This window comes from Falco cherrug, chromosome Z (assembly GCF_023634085.1).
Source record: "Falco cherrug isolate bFalChe1 chromosome Z, bFalChe1.pri, whole genome shotgun sequence".
In the NCBI taxonomy this organism is placed as follows: Eukaryota; Metazoa; Chordata; class Aves; order Falconiformes; family Falconidae; genus Falco; species Falco cherrug.
In genome coordinates this window covers 83,385,530-83,403,134 of record NC_073720.1, presented here as the reverse complement: position 1 = coordinate 83,403,134, position 17,605 = coordinate 83,385,530, and the positions used below count along the sequence as shown (strand labels likewise).

At 47.3% G+C, this 17,605-nt stretch overlaps 1 protein-coding gene across 2 annotated transcripts in view; it reads left to right on the top strand.

Moving 5' to 3' along the window:
* Window positions 1-217: 217 nt before the first annotated feature.
* VCAN (versican) overlaps window positions 218-17,605 on the top strand; it is a 118,437-nt gene continuing 101,049 nt past the window's right edge. For both annotated transcript variants that reach the window (XM_055699677.1, XM_027813124.2), the window contains exons 1-2: window positions 218-445; window positions 8,440-8,515. In XM_055699677.1, coding sequence (XP_055555652.1) covers window positions 8,446-8,515 — 70 coding nt within the window. In that variant the 5' untranslated portion in view covers window positions 218-445; window positions 8,440-8,445. The remainder of the gene's footprint in view (window positions 446-8,439; window positions 8,516-17,605) is intronic.

The window sequence follows — 17,605 nt, the reverse complement described above, 5'->3', positions numbered from 1 at the left end:
GGCGGGGGCGGGCGGCGGGGGGGCCGGGGCGCGCCGCTCCGCGGAGGCAGGCGCTGGGGGCTCTCCTGCGCCCAGCAGCTGCGGGAGCTTTGCAAATTGCAAGGAGGCTTGTGAACCCTCCTCTCCCCGAGCCAGCGCCCCTCCTCTGCAGCGCTGACGGTACAACGATATAATAATGATGGGTGGCTGAGGCTCGCATTTGAACTTGCAGGCGAGCTCCCTTTGCCCACAACTCGGTACAGGCTCCGCAGCTCGGAGTCAGGTGCTCGCCGGCGGGGTGGGAGGGGAGACCGAGCTCTGGGAGAAGGGGAGACCCCGGAACCACCGTCTCCTTTCCAGCACTAACGAGGGGATTTACTCTTTCATGCGGCCACTGGGATCTCTGGACTAGCCTAGCCACCACGTTGTGATTTTTTGCAATCTCTGCAATACGCTACCTTTTAAGGTAACTATAACTCCTTTAATGCGGGTTGGTTTTCTGTGTTTTTTGTGTTCTTTTTTTCTTCTTCTTTCTTTTGCCTTCACATATGATTACCAGCAAACACCTAGTGTAAGATTTAAGGCGATTGTTTTAGTGCTGGTACCTGTTAGGACAAAGAGTTGAACCGCAAATCTTGAGCGGGAGAGAATAGCGATGATTGGTGAATTTAAACAACCTGGGGTAAGTTCAACGACACGCGGGGGGAGAGGAGAAGGGATGCTCGGGGACCCACAAAAATCCCCTGGTGCAAAGAGGAGAACAAAGAAAACTGGGAAATAAAAGACTTTGGGGTGGGAGCCCTGACAGAAAGAAGTCTTTGGTACTGGTTGTTTGAATGGCCGGGAAGGTAGAGGTGCACCTTGGTGTGCGGTGGGGCTCTGGGAGGGAGAAAAGAGGAAGCTATTTCGTGAGGGTGTTAAATACACAAAGCGCCCGTCTTACAGGAGCGACAAGAATGGACCTTTCCTCCGGCCACCAGGTTTTCTTGCGCTGGGAAAAGCGTGCGCTCAGTCTTCTCCACTCTGGTGTATTCCCCCCATCTTTTCTTTTCTTTTTTTTCTTTTTTTTTTTTTTTCCGCTCCCCTCTTTCCTTTTCCTCCCCGATGTTCCTGGAAAGCTGCTCACAGGGCAGAGCGGGGCTGAGGTACTCGGACAGCATCTCTCCAGAGGAAACGGAGAGCAAGACGTCCTCTGAGCCACATTTTCATTGCTGAAAGGGGGGCGGTGGGTGAGGAGGAGGATCACAAGGTCAGTAGAGCAAAACGCCCCCTTTTACACCCACAGCCAGCTTCTTGGGGCAGGGGCACTGCCTTCCCACTCCGCTCCTTGGGATTTCGCCTTTGTTTTACAAAGAAAAAGTGAGAGCATCGTGGAAGGAATTAAGGGAGTTTCGACGGCGGGAAAAAGCGGGTGGGTGGGTGTGGGGAGGCGGCATCGGCAGAGGGTCGGGATGCCCGCGGCAGGGGATGGGACCCCGCGGGCAGCCTCCATCCGGCCCCCAGGCACCGTCCCCACACAAAGGGGCGACGGGGAGCAGGCGAGGGCCGGGGCCAGCTCATTGTCCCCCTTGTCACGTCCTACCCGGCCACCCCCTCTCCCTGCGGGCACTGGCTTTGGGATTAAGCCCCGATGGCTTTTCTTTTCTTTTCTTTTCTTTTTTTTTTAAAAAAAAAAAAAGAAAAAAGGCGTGAGTGTTGAAACGTGTTGCAGAAACCCATCCCAGGATGGAACAGTGCAAATGTCGGGTGGGTTTGGAGTCTTTTTTTTTTTTGTGGAGGTTTCTGGTTGGGTAACCGCAGTCCCCCGCTTTTTTTTGTTTGGTTTTTTTTTGTGTGTGTTTGCTTTTTGCTCAAAGAGGCTGAGCGAAAGGGCAAGTTTCCTTCCCAAAGGGAGTGAGTAAGACTTGGAGGAGCGAGAGGGGCGCAGCGCCCGGCGGGGAGCCCTGCCTGCGGCGGCGATGCGCGCAGGCGGCGCGGACCCGGGTGCCCCCGGGACGCGCTCCCGGGCGGGGAGGGGCGGCCGGGAGAGGCTCTGCCCGGGGCTCGGCTGTGGGGGTCGCCGACGGCCACGGCTCAAACGCGTCCCGAGTCCGTCGGGGGGTCCGCGGGCAGGCGGGGGAGGGGGTGGAGGCAGGCGGGGGGTGCCGGGGCCGGTGCAGGGGGGTCCCGCCGCGGGCGGGCGCGGCCCCGGCCGCTCTCGAGGAACGGGCCGGGCGCGGCGGTGGCGGCACCGCGGCGCCCCCTGGCGGCGAGCCAGGGGCCGCGTCCCTTCGGCAGTGGCTTCTTTCCCGCCAGAGGGCTCCGGTTTCCCTCAGCTTCGAGGGGAGGGGCGGGTGTGTGTGTGTGTGTGTAAAAAAAAAAAAAAAAAAAAAAAAAAATCATAATCATAATAAAATATTTTTTTTTAATTGTCGCCGTGGCATTTCGGGCTGTTTCTCACTCTTCTCTGACCGATGCGGGAGCCGACGCTGTCGACGGGCGCTCTGTTTGACAGCGGGGCGGGCCCGGCGCGTTTCCCGCCGCCGGCCGGGCTGAGGGCTGAGGCGGCCCGGGGGCGCCGCTCCCGGCTGGGGCGGTGGGGCCGCAGGGGCACCCGTGGCCTCCCGGGCGCTCCGTGCTCACGCCGGGCGATCCCGCCAGAGGCGCTGGGGAAATGGCAGAGGAAACCCTCGACCGTTCAGGCTGCGCGCCGGCCGGCCGGTGTGCGGAGGCCAGTGGGAACGGCGCGGCGTCGAGCCCCGCGGGCGCCATGAGCTGCATCTGCGCATGTTCCCGTTGCTGCTCCTCACGCTTGCCTCTTGCTTGCCCTCACCGTGGCGTGGGCGCTGGAGCGGGAGGGGGCCACAGCAGTCCTGGGAAGCAGGCAGGTGGGCGAGGAGGCAGAGCCGGCGGGTAGCAGGAGCAGGGGGGTACCCCTGGCTCCGCAGCCGTGCGGTCCCAGTCACCTCGCTCCACGCGCTGCCTCCCATAAATTTTCCGCTGTGTCTCTGCGGAGAGCCCAGAGCCACTTCTGGCATAAATTAGCGCAGGCCTGGGAGGGATGTCCTCAGGCAGCAGCTCCTCGGCAGCTGCCAGGGCGAGGAGCGCCAGAACACGCTGTGCTCATGTCGCTTCTCCCGCCTGCGCCCGGCCTGCGCCAGCGGCTCGGCTGCCGAGGCTCCAGGGCGGGAGGAGTTCCCTGCGGCTGCGGGTGCCGGGGTGGTGGGGAAGGGGTGGTGCAGATGCCCCCGGGACCTTCTCGAGGCCTGAGGAGGACCTCTGCAAGTGATGGCGGGCTAGGCAGGCGCCACCGACGCATCAGATGCAGGCCGGGTTGGCCATGTGGCAGCACAGTGGGCTAATTAATCACATGGCAGAGAGGTGGTGAAACCGGTGAAGTTAATGAGGCAGCACTTAATGGTGAGGTTGATACATGTCAGCAATTAACAGTCAGATGGGATAAAAGGATCAAAGGACTGCAAAAGCAAAAGGAGAGGACTGTGTGCCTTTGGGAAAGGATAGCAGCCATGGAGGTTTGAGGCAGAGCTTGGAAGGTGGACAAGGGGTGTGCTACACCTGGGGTCGGTCATTTCTAGCGTGCTGGGGTTTCACAGAAAGCTCTGTAATTTACTGTTTTATCCATTAGTAGGAGCAGCAACCCCAATTCACTTCTACAGAGCCATGTTCTGCTAGGGTTTGTGTCACACCCCACCCCCCCCACACCACACCCCCGCCTTTTTTTTTAATTTTATTTTTTTAATGTGAACATGACTTCCAGTATGGAGGCAAGGAGGGTCAATGGGCAGATGCTGCTTTTTAAATGTTTAAAGGATGTGTCCAGCTTTCATAATACAGCTGTAAATCATGCACTGAATCAATCTCAGTGTGACTGGAGAAGCTGCAGCCTTTAAAGACAGTGTCACCTCTATGAAAGTAGCTAATTTCTCATTGTCCCAACTTCAGAGAAACTGGGACTAGCTCTCGGATGGTAGATTTTAGTGTGTGACACATCAGGACAATTCTCTGTCTTTCTTAACCTGCAGTTTAAAACAGAGAGAGAGACGTGATGTTCTCCCATCTGGTTAAATTAAAATAGCATTGGTGTGAGATCAAGCTTACACTGTAAACTAAACATGAGCTGGAATCTGATCAGAACTTACTGCAGCTATGAGTTTTTTTACTGTGGTAAGGGAAGGTAGTGGTGCCTGCAAAAACAGGAGCCTTGCTCTCCCCACAGAGAGAACCTCTGCTGCCAGTTTTTAAAGATGTGGAGTTAGTCAAGGACTTGGCATCTTTGGGTTAAAAGATGATGCCCTCAGGGTTGCTTCCAGTTTAAAAATTTAGTCCAAATGACTACTGTAGATCAGTCTGCCTGTAGTAGCTCCTAATAGAATGGCTCAGTGCAGTTGGAAACTAGCCAGCAGGCAACCCGAGTTTGGTCATGTTAAGTGAGGTACTTTTTTTAACAGAAGGAAGGTGGAAATTAAACACTTACTCAAAACTTGCAGTCCTGAGTTGGCAGGATTTTCTTACTGTGTCCATAGTATTATGGCTTTCTCCAAGTGTAGAGACACCAAGGGACGGTGGTGGGGGGAAAGGCTCCTGGAAAAAGGTATGGTTAAGAAGGATTTTGGCTGATTACGGTGGACTTAGGGGCAGTATGGCAGCCAGCCAGCAGAGGCTCTTGTAAACTGTAAAGTGTGAGAATGGGAAATACAAACTGGTTTTAGAGCAGGGATTTTGCTCAAGAAGGCTACAAGGGAGCACAGTCAGCTGCAGCTTCTGCCAGCAAACAGGGAGGAGGCAGGAGCAGCCACATCTGATAGCAGTGGCCTGGGAGTGCGGGCAACACTGAACAGGAATCGGGGTGCTAGGTGTAAGCAGCAGCCTCTGCCTTCCCTGTGGCTTTTAAAGGAGGATTGCTGGTACCAGGTCTGCAGAACTCTGCTTTCTCCTAAACTAGGCTGCCCTGGGGGGCTGACTGAGGCACTGCCATTGCGATCTGCATGCTGTTGTTTTGAGAGTAGGGTAATTGCACATTTAATTCTGGCAGCTGTAGTGGAACAGCACTCGGTAACCCAGGAGTGTTTATGGGAGCGCACCAAGGACTGGAGTGCGAAAACCCTTGTGCATGGAGGGTTGCATGGGAATCATGCTTGTGAGCCTAAGTGCTGAAAACCAGACCCTTCCCCCAATATTTTTCATTGCTTGAGTAAGCACCTTGGGTTAGAGGGGACTTAAGAGAAAAAAAACGGTTGAGAGATGATTTTCTGAGAGTTGGGTGGGGATTTTTGGCAGGTGTCTCATATTAAGCTCCACTCTCAAACTGCAGTTTTTTTGAGCTATCCAAACTCTTAGTGCAGCAGGTGTAATTCTTGCACTACTCGGTAAAAGGCTAAGTAGCCATCACAGCCATGAGTGCGCTCTTCTGTACCTATGGTGGAGTTCAGCAGTCACTGGATATCTTGAAAATTATCCTTCCACAGTTGTCTTTCTGTTTTTATATTTCATTGTGTGTGTATGTATTGTTCAGTGACTGGAAGCTGAAGCTGTGAGTTTTTTCATCATAAGATTTCTCAAATTGCATTTGTAATGCAGTCACCAACACATTATTGGAGGATCAGTGCTCTGTGCTTGTGCACAAAGCGGAGAGGAAAGGGAAGATGAGGTCCCCCCTGCACTCTGGACTTGTGGTGCAGGGCAGAAGCTCATATTCAGAGCTCTCACCAGCTCTGAGCATAGGAGCAGGGTTTGTTTTCTTACCAAATGTGGAAGCGGTTACACCACCTCTTGTCACGGCAGTATTGCAATGAGCTTCTGAGGGCAACGGGCCTCCTGTTGGCTTGTGCCAAGTATTCAGGTACTCCTGGTCAGGGCCGGTGCAGTGGAGCAGGTGGTGGTTGCAATGTGCAACTAACCCCATTTAGGTGCAGCATGCTTGTCTTCCAGGGAAAAGAAAATCCTTTATTGTTTTTCTTGGCAAATTTCTTTTCAGTCCATTGTTTGTAGTCCCAAATGCTGAGGTTGCCTTCTGGGGGAGAAGGGAGATAAATCGTATGGGTAAACATGGAAGGCTAAACTTGTAAACAGTTTGTTCTAGATTTTTGTTTAGCTGTTGATGAAGCCAGTGTGTGACACATGGGAAACACATGGGGACAAAACATCTCAAAAGAAGGTCTGGAGGAGCTCTGCTTTCACAGAGTCCAGAGCTTTCACATTGTCTTGCAGGCAGGCCCAACATTCACCACCTTTGATGGTGAAGTCTGTCAGTTGTCTTGTGCTCTCTTCAGGGTGCTTGTGTTACTGAAGGAACTGCAGTGGTTTTGGTGCTTGAGGCTTCCAGCAGTTTCAGGGTAGAACGTTGCTTGAAGGGCCTTCTAGTGTATGCACATATGTAGGCTCAGCGTGACCTGTCATTTTTTCAAAATGTTGTGTAATAATGAGGATCATTCAAGTGTTTAAGCAAACACATGACTTTTTCAGAGCTGGTCCATTGCATTAAAAGAACTTGGATGTCTGTAGCTTTTACCTTGTGCAACCTCCTCACTCATAACAATCTTCTACAGAGGATTACTAGGGCATACCTAGTATGACAGGACACATTACAGATTTTTAAAGTTAGTTATTAAATAAGCACTTTTGTTTTCTCCATGTACAGCTTGGCATGTGGAGGTGTAGGGAGAGGTAAAACTGGCTGGATGGTGTTGGGGTATGTGTTAGAGTCTTCAGAAACAGTTTTATGGCATATAGGGCTCGAACTGAATGAAGTCAAAGAAGTCCCAGTTCTTGTTTGGGGCCCAGTCATAAAAAGTGTGAATTCCATGAAGTTAATATTGCAAAATAAGTGATATCACATTATACACTCAGCTCTATTGAATGGCTGAAGCAGAGATGGGGCGTCTTTGGCAGTGTGCAGTCAGCTCTACAGAAAGCAGCTGTATTCTTTCCTCCACGCCCTGGGAATAGATTGCTGCATATGTTTCCCAGTGCAACCAGCTAGCTCTGGCCATCCATGTATAGGGAATGAAAACCTTTTGGGTTTTCAGCCCTTTTGGGTGGGAATTTTTAACATGCTGCTGTTATGTTAGAGCTTGCCTCATTGGAAGGGCTTCGTTTGAGATGTTTTGCACCTTTTCTGAACTGTTCAGCCACTGCAGGATAGATGCCAATTCACACAGACTCATGTGAAGTTTCAGCTGCAGCTGTAAGCTGTGGAGAAAACTTTCCCGAGACTGAGCACATCACCAGTAGTTTTCTGAAGGTCTTTCTCTGTGTGTCTTGCTATTATATTCAGTATAGTTTGTGGAGGTTTTTGAATGTATAACCCTAAAGCATTATGTGTAACTACTAAAGAACTAAAATGCTAACGTAAAAAATGCCAAAATATCTATGTGCAATACAAGTTCCATAGTTATAACAAAGATGTGTATCTATCAAATCTCTGTTTCACTGTTCCTTAAAGCAGTTCAACCGTAATCTCTCTTGGACAGGAAAAAACTATCAGGTCAGGTTACTTGCCCAAGTAAAGAACCCAAGAAGCATATTTTGACAGCAATATCAGGAAACTCGGGATTTTGTGGTAAAAGTTTTTCAGCAGCAGTTTTTGACTAAGTGTAGCTGAAAGTTATTTCTTATGTAGACTAGGTAGTACATACGTGTAACTATATGGAAGAGGGACTATTTATAAACCCTTTATATTAGTCAACATTTATGGGACTTGTAATGCTTTTGTTAGTGTACTTTTGAAATTTTTAGGACATTTACAGATTCAACATGTGTACCTAAGAACTGGAGTAAAAATGAAGATATACTATTATGAACATGCAATATATTTTTATGTACATACGATATATGTGGAGAACTTTTCAGCTGTTAAAAGGTGGAGCCTGTAAAGGAGGTGAGAACCAAACCCAAAGGGAATTGACATGTCTGAGTATCACTCTGGGCTCAATAACCTGAAGCTCATTACGAATCTGTATTGGATAGGGACACATTGTCATTATAACAAATTTCCACTGTAAAGTACTATGTGGAGAAATCGTGAAAGCAGGAAGTCATCTGGCAACCTGCTTGCAGATGGGAAGGATCATAGTGTGGGTGTGACTCACCATCAAAATTCATGAGAAGTTTGTCATGGGAGCTCCTTCTGACATTAGCTGGGTTGTTAGCTGTTGCTAAATGACAAGGTCGTTTGTGTTATGGACATAAAATTATCCAGAGGTTGGATCTGAACTGACAACACCACACCAGGAAAAAGTCATCAGATTATACTCATATACTGCTACCACTGTATGGGAATAAAGTTAAAAAACAGTAAATAAAATAGCTGAAGATCAATATAGTAAGAATTATTTGCTGGCCTGCTGAGCATCTTTTTTAAGTAGATATTCTTCAATGACAAGTATTGATATACTGGGTTACAACACTTGATAAGGACACAATGCAATACTAACTACTTACTCCTTTGTTCTTTATTTGTAGGTCAAGATGTTGTTAAGTATAAAAAGTATCTTATGGATGTACTCTACATTAGTTATAACATATATGCTACCTAAAGGTAAGTCTGTTATACATAGAATCGTTTACTAAAATTCATTTTAATGCTCCGATCAGTAGGGTGCTTCCCAGGACTTGGGACACAACCCAGACTCAGGAGATTCAGTTTCTGGTCTTGCCGCTGCCACTCATTTTGCTGCACTGTGTAACTGACTTTGTTTATGTGTTCTCATCACATTACTGATATATACAGGAAATTCTTACTGAGGGGGCATGTTTTTGACAAGGTTTACACGCCTCTCTGATGTCTCCTGAGGTTTGTAACTGCCATTACTATAATTCAGGTAATAATAAAGAAAGTGCCATAGAATTACATTGTGTAAAGCAAAATAGATTGCCTTCTCCAAATATTCAAGAATGCATTTTAATCCTTTAACCTGTGCTTCTGAAATGTTGGTCCTGTTGGCCCGGTATGTCTCGCACCTTCATTTTCTGCAATCCACAAAGGAGCTCCTTGCAGTAGATGAGGTAAGGGCTGACCGGGGGGCTAATTTTAGTGGAAGGCAGACACCTTCCATGGGGGCTTCAGCCTGGTGCCATGGAGGGAGCAGTGATGGTGCTGGTGGCATAGGAACAGGAGGAGCAGGTTCCTGGGATGCACCTAGCCAGGCTGCAGAAGTGGTGAATGAAAAGGGGGAGTTTTGGGGCTATAGGAGTACTGGTTTAGCATGCCTCCCAATCAGATCCCAATGCATGTACTCACATATGTCATGCCACCGCAGCCTTTTGGGTCTATAGGTCACAGCTTGCACCCTCTCTGTATTCAGGGTGAAAGATGCCATGTGCAAGTGGCATACAGGGGAAACCAGTAGCCCCAGTTTCTGCTTTGCCCTGTGATCTATCACAGAGCAGCTGGGGACATTCCTCTGGCGTGGGCAGTCTGGCTGCCAGCCCCGTACTGGGATGGGGCAAGGCTGCCATGAGCTAATTTGGTGGCAGGTCCCTTGGCTGCTGGGATCTGGAGCAAGGACACATTAAGGCAGCTGCAGGTCTTCAGTTTGGGTGGGAAGGAGGAGCCCTTACTACTTCTCTTGGTGATTACATGCTAACACTAGAGCATGTACTCATGTGTTGCCATGGCTATTTGAAAGTTCGAGTCAAGTCTTTAGAAAGGACAGGGTTCTCTCACCTGCTACAGACTCACAAAATTCACATAATAGTTTTCCCAAGCCTCAGAGCAAGATTTTCCTTGATTTTTTTCTTTCCTTTTCTTTCCAGGAACTCCTCAGACTGATTTTAGCCTTTGGGAAAGTCAGATATACTCATTTTTCCCCCCAACTTGCACACTGTTGCTAGCTAAGTCTTCAGGTAGTCCTGTAAGATAATGGAATAGACCATTGTGCTTAGTGAAGCCAACTAACAAAAAATGTTTGGGTTTTTTTTTTTTCTCAAGCTGGTTGGGAGCACACTCCTTTACCATTTCCTACCATCACTTCCTCCTTAAAGCTGGTTCTGGTTTTGTTTTTCCATTCTTCATTAAACATAAAACAACCCAGGATGACTGGGCTTGTCCTCAGGGACAATAGAGTCAAAGCTTCAGGCAAGGAGCAAGTCACTAAAACTGAGCTTCCATTTTCTTTTTCCTGGAGAGCTGAAACTGATTTGGTTATTAAAGGTTAAGGTTTTTTTTTCTCCACCCATTTTTTTACTTAGTAAAATGTTTGTAGATGTAGACTGGTGTATGAATCTCAGATCCACAGCTGACGTTTAATCATTTGTTTGTATGAAGCTTTTGGAGAGGCAAAGTAAGCGATTGTCAGAAGAGGTCTTGGACTTGCAACGTAAGTCTACATGGTGAACTTGGAAACTTTTATTTGATAAGTTACTTATACTTAAAGGGGGCTTATAAGAAAGATGGAGAGAGACTTTTTACCAGAGCAGGACAAGGGGCAACAGTGTTAAACTGGAAAAGTTTAGATGGGACACAAGGAAGAAATTTTCTACAGTAAGGGTGGTGAGACACTGCAACAGGTCACCCAGAGAAGCTGTGGGTATCTCCTCCCTGGAAGTGCTCTAAGTCAGGTTGGATGAGGCTTTCAGCAACTTGATATGGTGAAAGATGTCCCTACCCTTGGCAGCAGGGTTGGACTAGCTGATCTTTGAAGGTCCCTTCCAAACCAAACCACTCTGTGGTTCCAAGTTGCAGCCTTCTTTGAGGCAGAAACGTCTGCTTTAAGGTATAGGAAAAGGAAGAGCTGCTAGCAATAACCATTCAGCTTCAAAATGGTAGTATATCATGCACATGAGGAGAGGTCTAAAGTTAAGATTTTACCTGAAAATCAACCTTGGGATGGAGAACATGTACGGAGGTAGAATAAGTAAGGCAAAGGAATCTGACAACACATTTAAAACTAATGTTTCTGTTATGACATATTCAAAGTCCCTTCATATTTACTTAGGGCATAGTTCCATGGTCAGTCTAATCACACATACATTTTAGCACTGAAGGGCATAGTCCTGCCCCTTTTCCATCCCCTGGTGCTAGTTTTTATGCTTTCCTTCGTGCTGACACTTATATTTATGTGTGTATATGGCCAGCTGAATCAGGTGAATGACTTGTTTGAAAGAGCACGTAGCATTTCTTGCAGGTTATTTTTCCACTGGGTCAGAACTGTGATCTGACTCACTGCCTTGCACAAATGCTAGTGCTGGCAGAATTCAGGGATTGGGAGTGCATCACTGGGAGTGGGGAGGAGTAGGATGGATCCTCTGAGTCGCCGGGATGAATCCTTTACGATGGCACCTTTAGGTGTCTTCTGACTTACTCCACCTTTTCTCACCTCTTAAATGGCTATGTTTTCCCCAGAGCAGAATTTTTAGTACTTAAGCAAATTCCATATGAACATCCTGGTAAGGGCTCCTCATGAAGATAGGCCAGGTTCTGACTGGTCCTTATTTGCCTGAATCTTTTGGAAGAAGTTCAGAAACCCCCTCATCTTCCTACAATACCCTGTGAACTTTGTGTATTTTATGTCTGAAGGTGAGGGGCCATACTTTTGCCATAGAGAGTCCTAAAGATATTTGAAGTATGGCCATGGTGAAGAAGGCAAAGATTTAAAACTTTTTTTTTTTTTTCATTAATTGATCCAATAGAGTTTGTGGGATCAACTCATATCCTTCTGTTTTGTAGAAATGTCAGACTATTTTTGAGGACAAGTGTTACAAGGTTATAGACAACCTTTACAAGTACAGAAGTTTCTTTTCTTTGAAAAAATACGTGAAGAATAAAAATATATCTGCATTTGGAAGAGTTAGACATATTAAGTTTCAACTTTTTTCCTTTTAAGTTCTGAATTTGAATTTAAAATTGCAGCCTTGAAATCTTTAATGAAACACAAATTCCCATGCTCCCAGTGCCACAATTAATTGGATCACTCCATGTAGTCACTTTAATATGATGCATAGCAATATTTCCTTTAAAGACCTTTCAGGCAAAATTGATCTGAAAGTTTAACATTTTTCTTTCAAGGGTCATATGAGAAATTTGTCAATATCAGCAGTTACTTTAAAAGTGTAAATCCTGGAGTTGTGAGTCTTAATGTTAAGCCATAACACAACTGAAGCTTAATTTAGAACACAGCAAGTTATAAGCATGCAAAGTTTAATGCGTTCACTGCTATCCATTATTCCCATCTTTGTTTTCTTTTCCACTCATTTTTGTGAACAGTCACATTCATAAATACCTAGCATGTTTGCATGGCATGCTTATTAGATTTTGTGTAGCAACAAAAGTATTTTTCCTTTGAGAGCAGATTGAGAATGGTCTTGCATGGCTTCTTTGAGACTTTAAATTATCAGAAGATGTGTGTCAGGAAGGCAGCAGAAAATACTGTGTAAGCTTCTGGGGTCACGGGAATGTCCCTCTGCGAGACCTTTGCTGTTTTCTCTGGTACATGTGAAGGATTAATGACAGAAGTTCAAGAGCAAGGTTTATGCCTACGGCTCGTGTGGCATTTACTAACTTTGAGCTAGCTGGTGTTAGGGTTTGCCGTTTACAGGCTGGGCCTTATGATTATGATAAGTGTTGGAGTTTATCTTACCCATTTTAAGTGACTATTTGTCCTGCCATGAGTGAGTATGCTTTTGTGAAAGCTTTGTAATCCAGAAGACATTTAAAAAAACCCAGATTGCTGTGTGTGATACGTTTTTTCGCAGAATCACAACATGGTTGGGGTTGGGAGGGACCTCTGGAGATTATCTAGTCCAACCCCCTACTGAAGTAGATTCACCTAGAGCAGGGTTTTGAATGTCTCCAGAGAAGGAGGCTCCACAGCCTCTCTGGGCAGCCTGTGCCAGTGCTTGGTCACCCTCAGAGTAAAAAAATTTTCCCTCCTCACATTGACATGGAACTTCCTGGGCTGCAGTTTGTGCCCGTTGCCCCTTGTCCTGTCACTGGGCACCACTGAAAAGAGCCTGGCCCTGTCCTACTGACACTCGCTCTTAAGACATCTGTAGACATCGATGAGATCCCCTCTCGGTCTCCTCCAGGCTACACAGGCCCAGCTCTCTCAGCCTGTCCTCGTAAGGGAGATGCTCTGGCCCCTCATCAGCTTCGTAGCTTCTGCTGGACCCTCTCCAGCAGTTCCATGTCTCTGGTGAACTGGGCAGCCCAGCACTGGGCACACGCTCCAGATGCGGCCTCACCAGGGCGGAGCAGAGGGGGAGGGTCACCTCCCTCCACCTGCTGGCCCTGCTCCTCCTCGTGCCCCCCAGGATCCCACTGGCCACCTTGGCCACACGGGCACACTGCTGGCTCATGGGCAACTTGCTGCCCGCCAGCACTCCCGGGTCCTGCTCTGCAGAGCTGCCCCCCAGCAGGTCACCCCCAGCCTGTGCTGGTGCACGGGGCTGTCCCTCCCCAGGAGCAGGATCCCTCACTTGCCCCTGTTGAACATCATGAGCTCCTCTCTGCCCAACTCTCCAGCCCGCCCAGGTCTCGCTGAATGGCAGCGCAGGCCCCTGGTGTGTCAGCTGCTCCTCCAGATCTGTGTCATCAGGAACCTGCTGAGGGTGCCTCTGTCCCTTCACCCAGGTCACCGATGGGCAAGTTGAACAGGGCTGGACCCAGCACTGACCCCTCCAGCCAGGCTCTGTGCTGCTGGTCACAGCCCTCGGAGCTCTGCCATTCAGCCAGCTCAACCCACCTCAGTGTCCACTTGTGTAACTGACATGTCGTGAGCTTACCTACGAGGCTGTTGTGGGAGACAGTATCAAAAGCCTTGCTGAGGTCAAGATAGACAACATCCATCTCATCTACCCAGCCAGTCTTTCCATCATAGAAGGCTATCAGGTTGGTCAGGCATTTCCCCTTGGTAAATCCATGTTGACTACGGACAACCTTCTTTTCCTCTCCATGCTTCAAAATGTCCTCCAGGATGAGCTGTTCCATCTCCTTTCCAGGGATGGAGGTGATGCTGACCGGGCTGTAGTTTCCTAAATCCTCCTTCTTAGCCTTTTTGAAGACTGGAGTGACACAGGCTTTCCTCCAGTCTTCAGGCACCTCTCCTGTCCTCCATGACCTTTCAAAGATGATGGAGGGTGGCTTAGCAATAACATCTGCCAGCTCCGTCAGCACTCAGGGGTGCAGTCCATCAGGGCACATAGATTTCTGGGTGTCAAGTTTGCTTAAGTGCTCTATGTGCTCTAATGTGGTCCTCCTCGGCCAGGGGAAAGTCTTCCTTTCTCCAGACTTCCTCTCTTGCCTCTAGGGTCTGGGGAATCTGAGTGCTGGCCTTGGCAGTACAGACTGAAGCAAAGAAGGCATTCAGTAACTCAGCCTTCTCTGTGTCCTTTGTCACCAGGGCACTCACCTCAATAAGCAGCAGGCCCACAGTTTCCCTTGTTTTCCTTTTGCTACTGATGTACTTGAAGAAGCCCTTCTTGTCGTCCTTGACCTCCTTCACGAAATTTAATTCCAGATGGACCTTAGCCTTCCTCATTGCCTCCCTGCATGTTCTGGCAACATTCCTATATTCCTCCCAAGTGCTCTGTCCCTTTTTCCACAATCTGTATTCTGTTTGAATTTTGCCAGGAGCTCCTTCCTCATTCATGCAGGCCTCCTTCCCCCTTTGCTTGATTTCTTACTCATAAGGTTGGATCTGTCTTGAGCTTGGAGGAAGTGATGCTTACATATCAGCCAGTCTCAGAGCTCCCTACCTTCTAGAGCCCTGACCTATGGGATTCCTCCAAGTAAGTCCCTGAAGAGGCCAAAGTTAGCTCTCCTGAAGTCCGGGGTTGCAATCGTATTTATTGCCCTGCTTCCTCCACACAGGATCCTGAACTCCACCATCTCACGGTCACTGCAGCAAAGGTGCCCCCACCCTTCACACCCCCAATCCATCCTTCCCTGGTTTTGAGTGCAAGGTCCAGGAGCACACCTTGCCTCGTTGGCTCCTCCACAACCTGTATCAAGAAGTTATCATCAGTGCTCTGCAGGAGCCTCGTTGGCTGTGCATGCCTAGCTGTATTGGCTTTCCAGCAGGTGTCAGGGTGGTTGAAGTCCTGCATGAGAACCATGTGATCAGGAGGCTACATCCACTTATCTGTGGAAGGCTTCATCGACTTCCTGATCAGGTGGCCTGTAGCAAACACCACGACAGTGTCACCCATGCTGGCCTGCCCCTTAATCCTTACCCATAAGCTCGCAACTTGTTCTGCATCCACCCCCAGGCAGAGCTCGATACAGCCCGGTTGCCCACTCCAATGAAGGGCAACTCCACCACCTCTCCTTGCTGGCCTGCGTTCCCTAAAAAGTGAATAGCCATCCATGACAGTGTTCCAGTCATGCCAGCTATCCCACCATGTCTCTGTAACTGCAATGAGATCATGGCCCTGTGACCACACACAGACCTCTTAATTCTTCCTGTTTATTCCCCATGCTGTGTGCGTCGGTGTATGGGCGTTTCAGAGAGGCAGTTGAGCATGCAGGTTTTCCAGGAGGGGCACAAGAGGGTCCACCATAGCCATGCACACCCGTGAGGTGGCTGGCCATCTGGTACTCTTGGGAGACAGCTAAGGTAGATTATATCGCTACTCTGGTTGGCCTGGCTTATTCTTTAGTTGGCTGCAATGGCATGAGCATTGCCACTTTGGACCCCATCCCCTGAGTCCATCAGTTTAAAGCCCACCTCACCAAGCTGGCCAGCCTGCTGCCGAGGCTTCCCTTGCCTCTTCTAGGCAGGCAGATCCCATCCCTTCCAAACAGGCTATAGTCAGAGAATATACTAAACATCAGTTTATCTGATCACATTTATGTTCTGTAGGTGCTATAAAATGCATGTGTGCCTGCCTATGATGTCTGCATATGTTACATTGAGTTCTGCAGCTGAGACATACATTTGTGTGGCTTCCTGTGAGTTCCTTGCAGAATATGAAAGTAGTTAGTTCTTCATCAGTCTGTGCCTCCTTCTCTTATTCTGCTTGCTCAGACCACAAATCACCTGGCAAAGAACTCAGTGAGTGTTTTTATTGGGTCTCAGTCTGTTACCTCTGATGTCAGTTTCATGCAAGTTTAAGTGGTGCATTAATTTTAATTTATCATTATCTTCATTAAAATATTTATAGTTAATGAAAAGACTTCTCTTGGGCTCAGCATTAGTAGCCAGTTTAACAGAACACATTGATCCTTTCTGTTGCTGCTGGTAGGCAGGGCAGTATACCATATGCCTAAGCAGGTTGTTGATGAACTAAAAAATGGTATTCAGGGTTTTTTTGTCTCATAAATTTGGCTTAAAAGACATAGAATCTTTTCTTCTTTGAGCATGTGGTTTTTGTCTGCATAGTCAGTAGCAACATTCTGTTCCCTTGAGCTTAATTACGTAGCAAAATTGCTCTAAGCAGTGTCACTTCATGTAGGGCATTCTTTTCAGACTTCTTGTCCATTATGACCCATTGGTCTGATAGTTATGGTTAATGTAATACAAAAGAGCAGGATTTTGTCCTTTTTTATTTCCTCTTTAGATTTCTATTTTAAGAATTTTATAACATTTAAAACAAACAAACAAAAAAGTAGAAATTCTAGGGAAAGAGGCTTTGTTCTTAAGCAAGAAGTTCTTCTGTAGTTTGCCTCCCACATCAAAAGAAAGATATCAAGCTATGTGTCATTGCTAGGATAAGCTGACTTTGCAGCTGAAATCGTGGACTGGGAGGACATAAGGTGATTTTGATGGGGGAAAAAAAGCATGAAAAGGCAAGCTGGAATTTTACTTTTTTTAAGAAAGTGTGTGCTACATGTCATCAACTGCATGATAAACCAATACAAATGCATAGCCGTAGTTTTAGGTTTGGAGAAAACAAGACAGTAATAAGTTGTGGCAAAATCCTGTGCAGTGTTAGAGTTGTCTTCTGTCAGGACATCTCATGGGAGAAGTTTTCATTATACATTCTCTTTCTGTTACTTGGAGATATTTAATGTTTAAACAGGGGAGGACAACAAAAGTACTCAGCTGCTAAGGCACACTGTCTACTGACTCTGTAATCTGATTGCATTGTGTTGCTCTCGGCCCAATGCTGCAGTCCCACTATCTTTTACAAATCTTCCATTGACTTTTCTGGGAGTTATGGCAAGATATGGTTTGCGGCCAGGTGATTTAGACTTAGCTGTGTATTTTATTTCTTTATTGTGTATGTATTTTCCCTAATAAATTATGCATGAGTGATACATATTAGTTAGCAACTGAAAAAATGCTTATGTTAATTGTCAGCCAGCTTAGTTATGTTAATACCATCCTCTTGTTCAAGACTATGTGATGTAACAAGTATTCTAGGTCCTACATGGTGGGATGGGGATATGGTATAAGACAATGTTGGCAAATATCTGCTTTTCTCAGCTTGTGCTCCAATTCACAAGCAGTTACAAAACATTTTGTTCATATTTTTCCCTGCCATGTTCCTTTTAAGGAATAGTCTATCACATACAGTTGGCAATGGCTGAAAAGGAGACATAACATGGAGTATAAGCGTAGGGAAAATGCTAAAGGAACAAAAGGGCTATATGCATTAATAGAAGGTATCAATGCTTGCTGCATTGGCCAGTAAATTCTGCCTAATTAACTAACTTGAACTGCAGCAGGAAATTAAGCTTTTTTTGAAC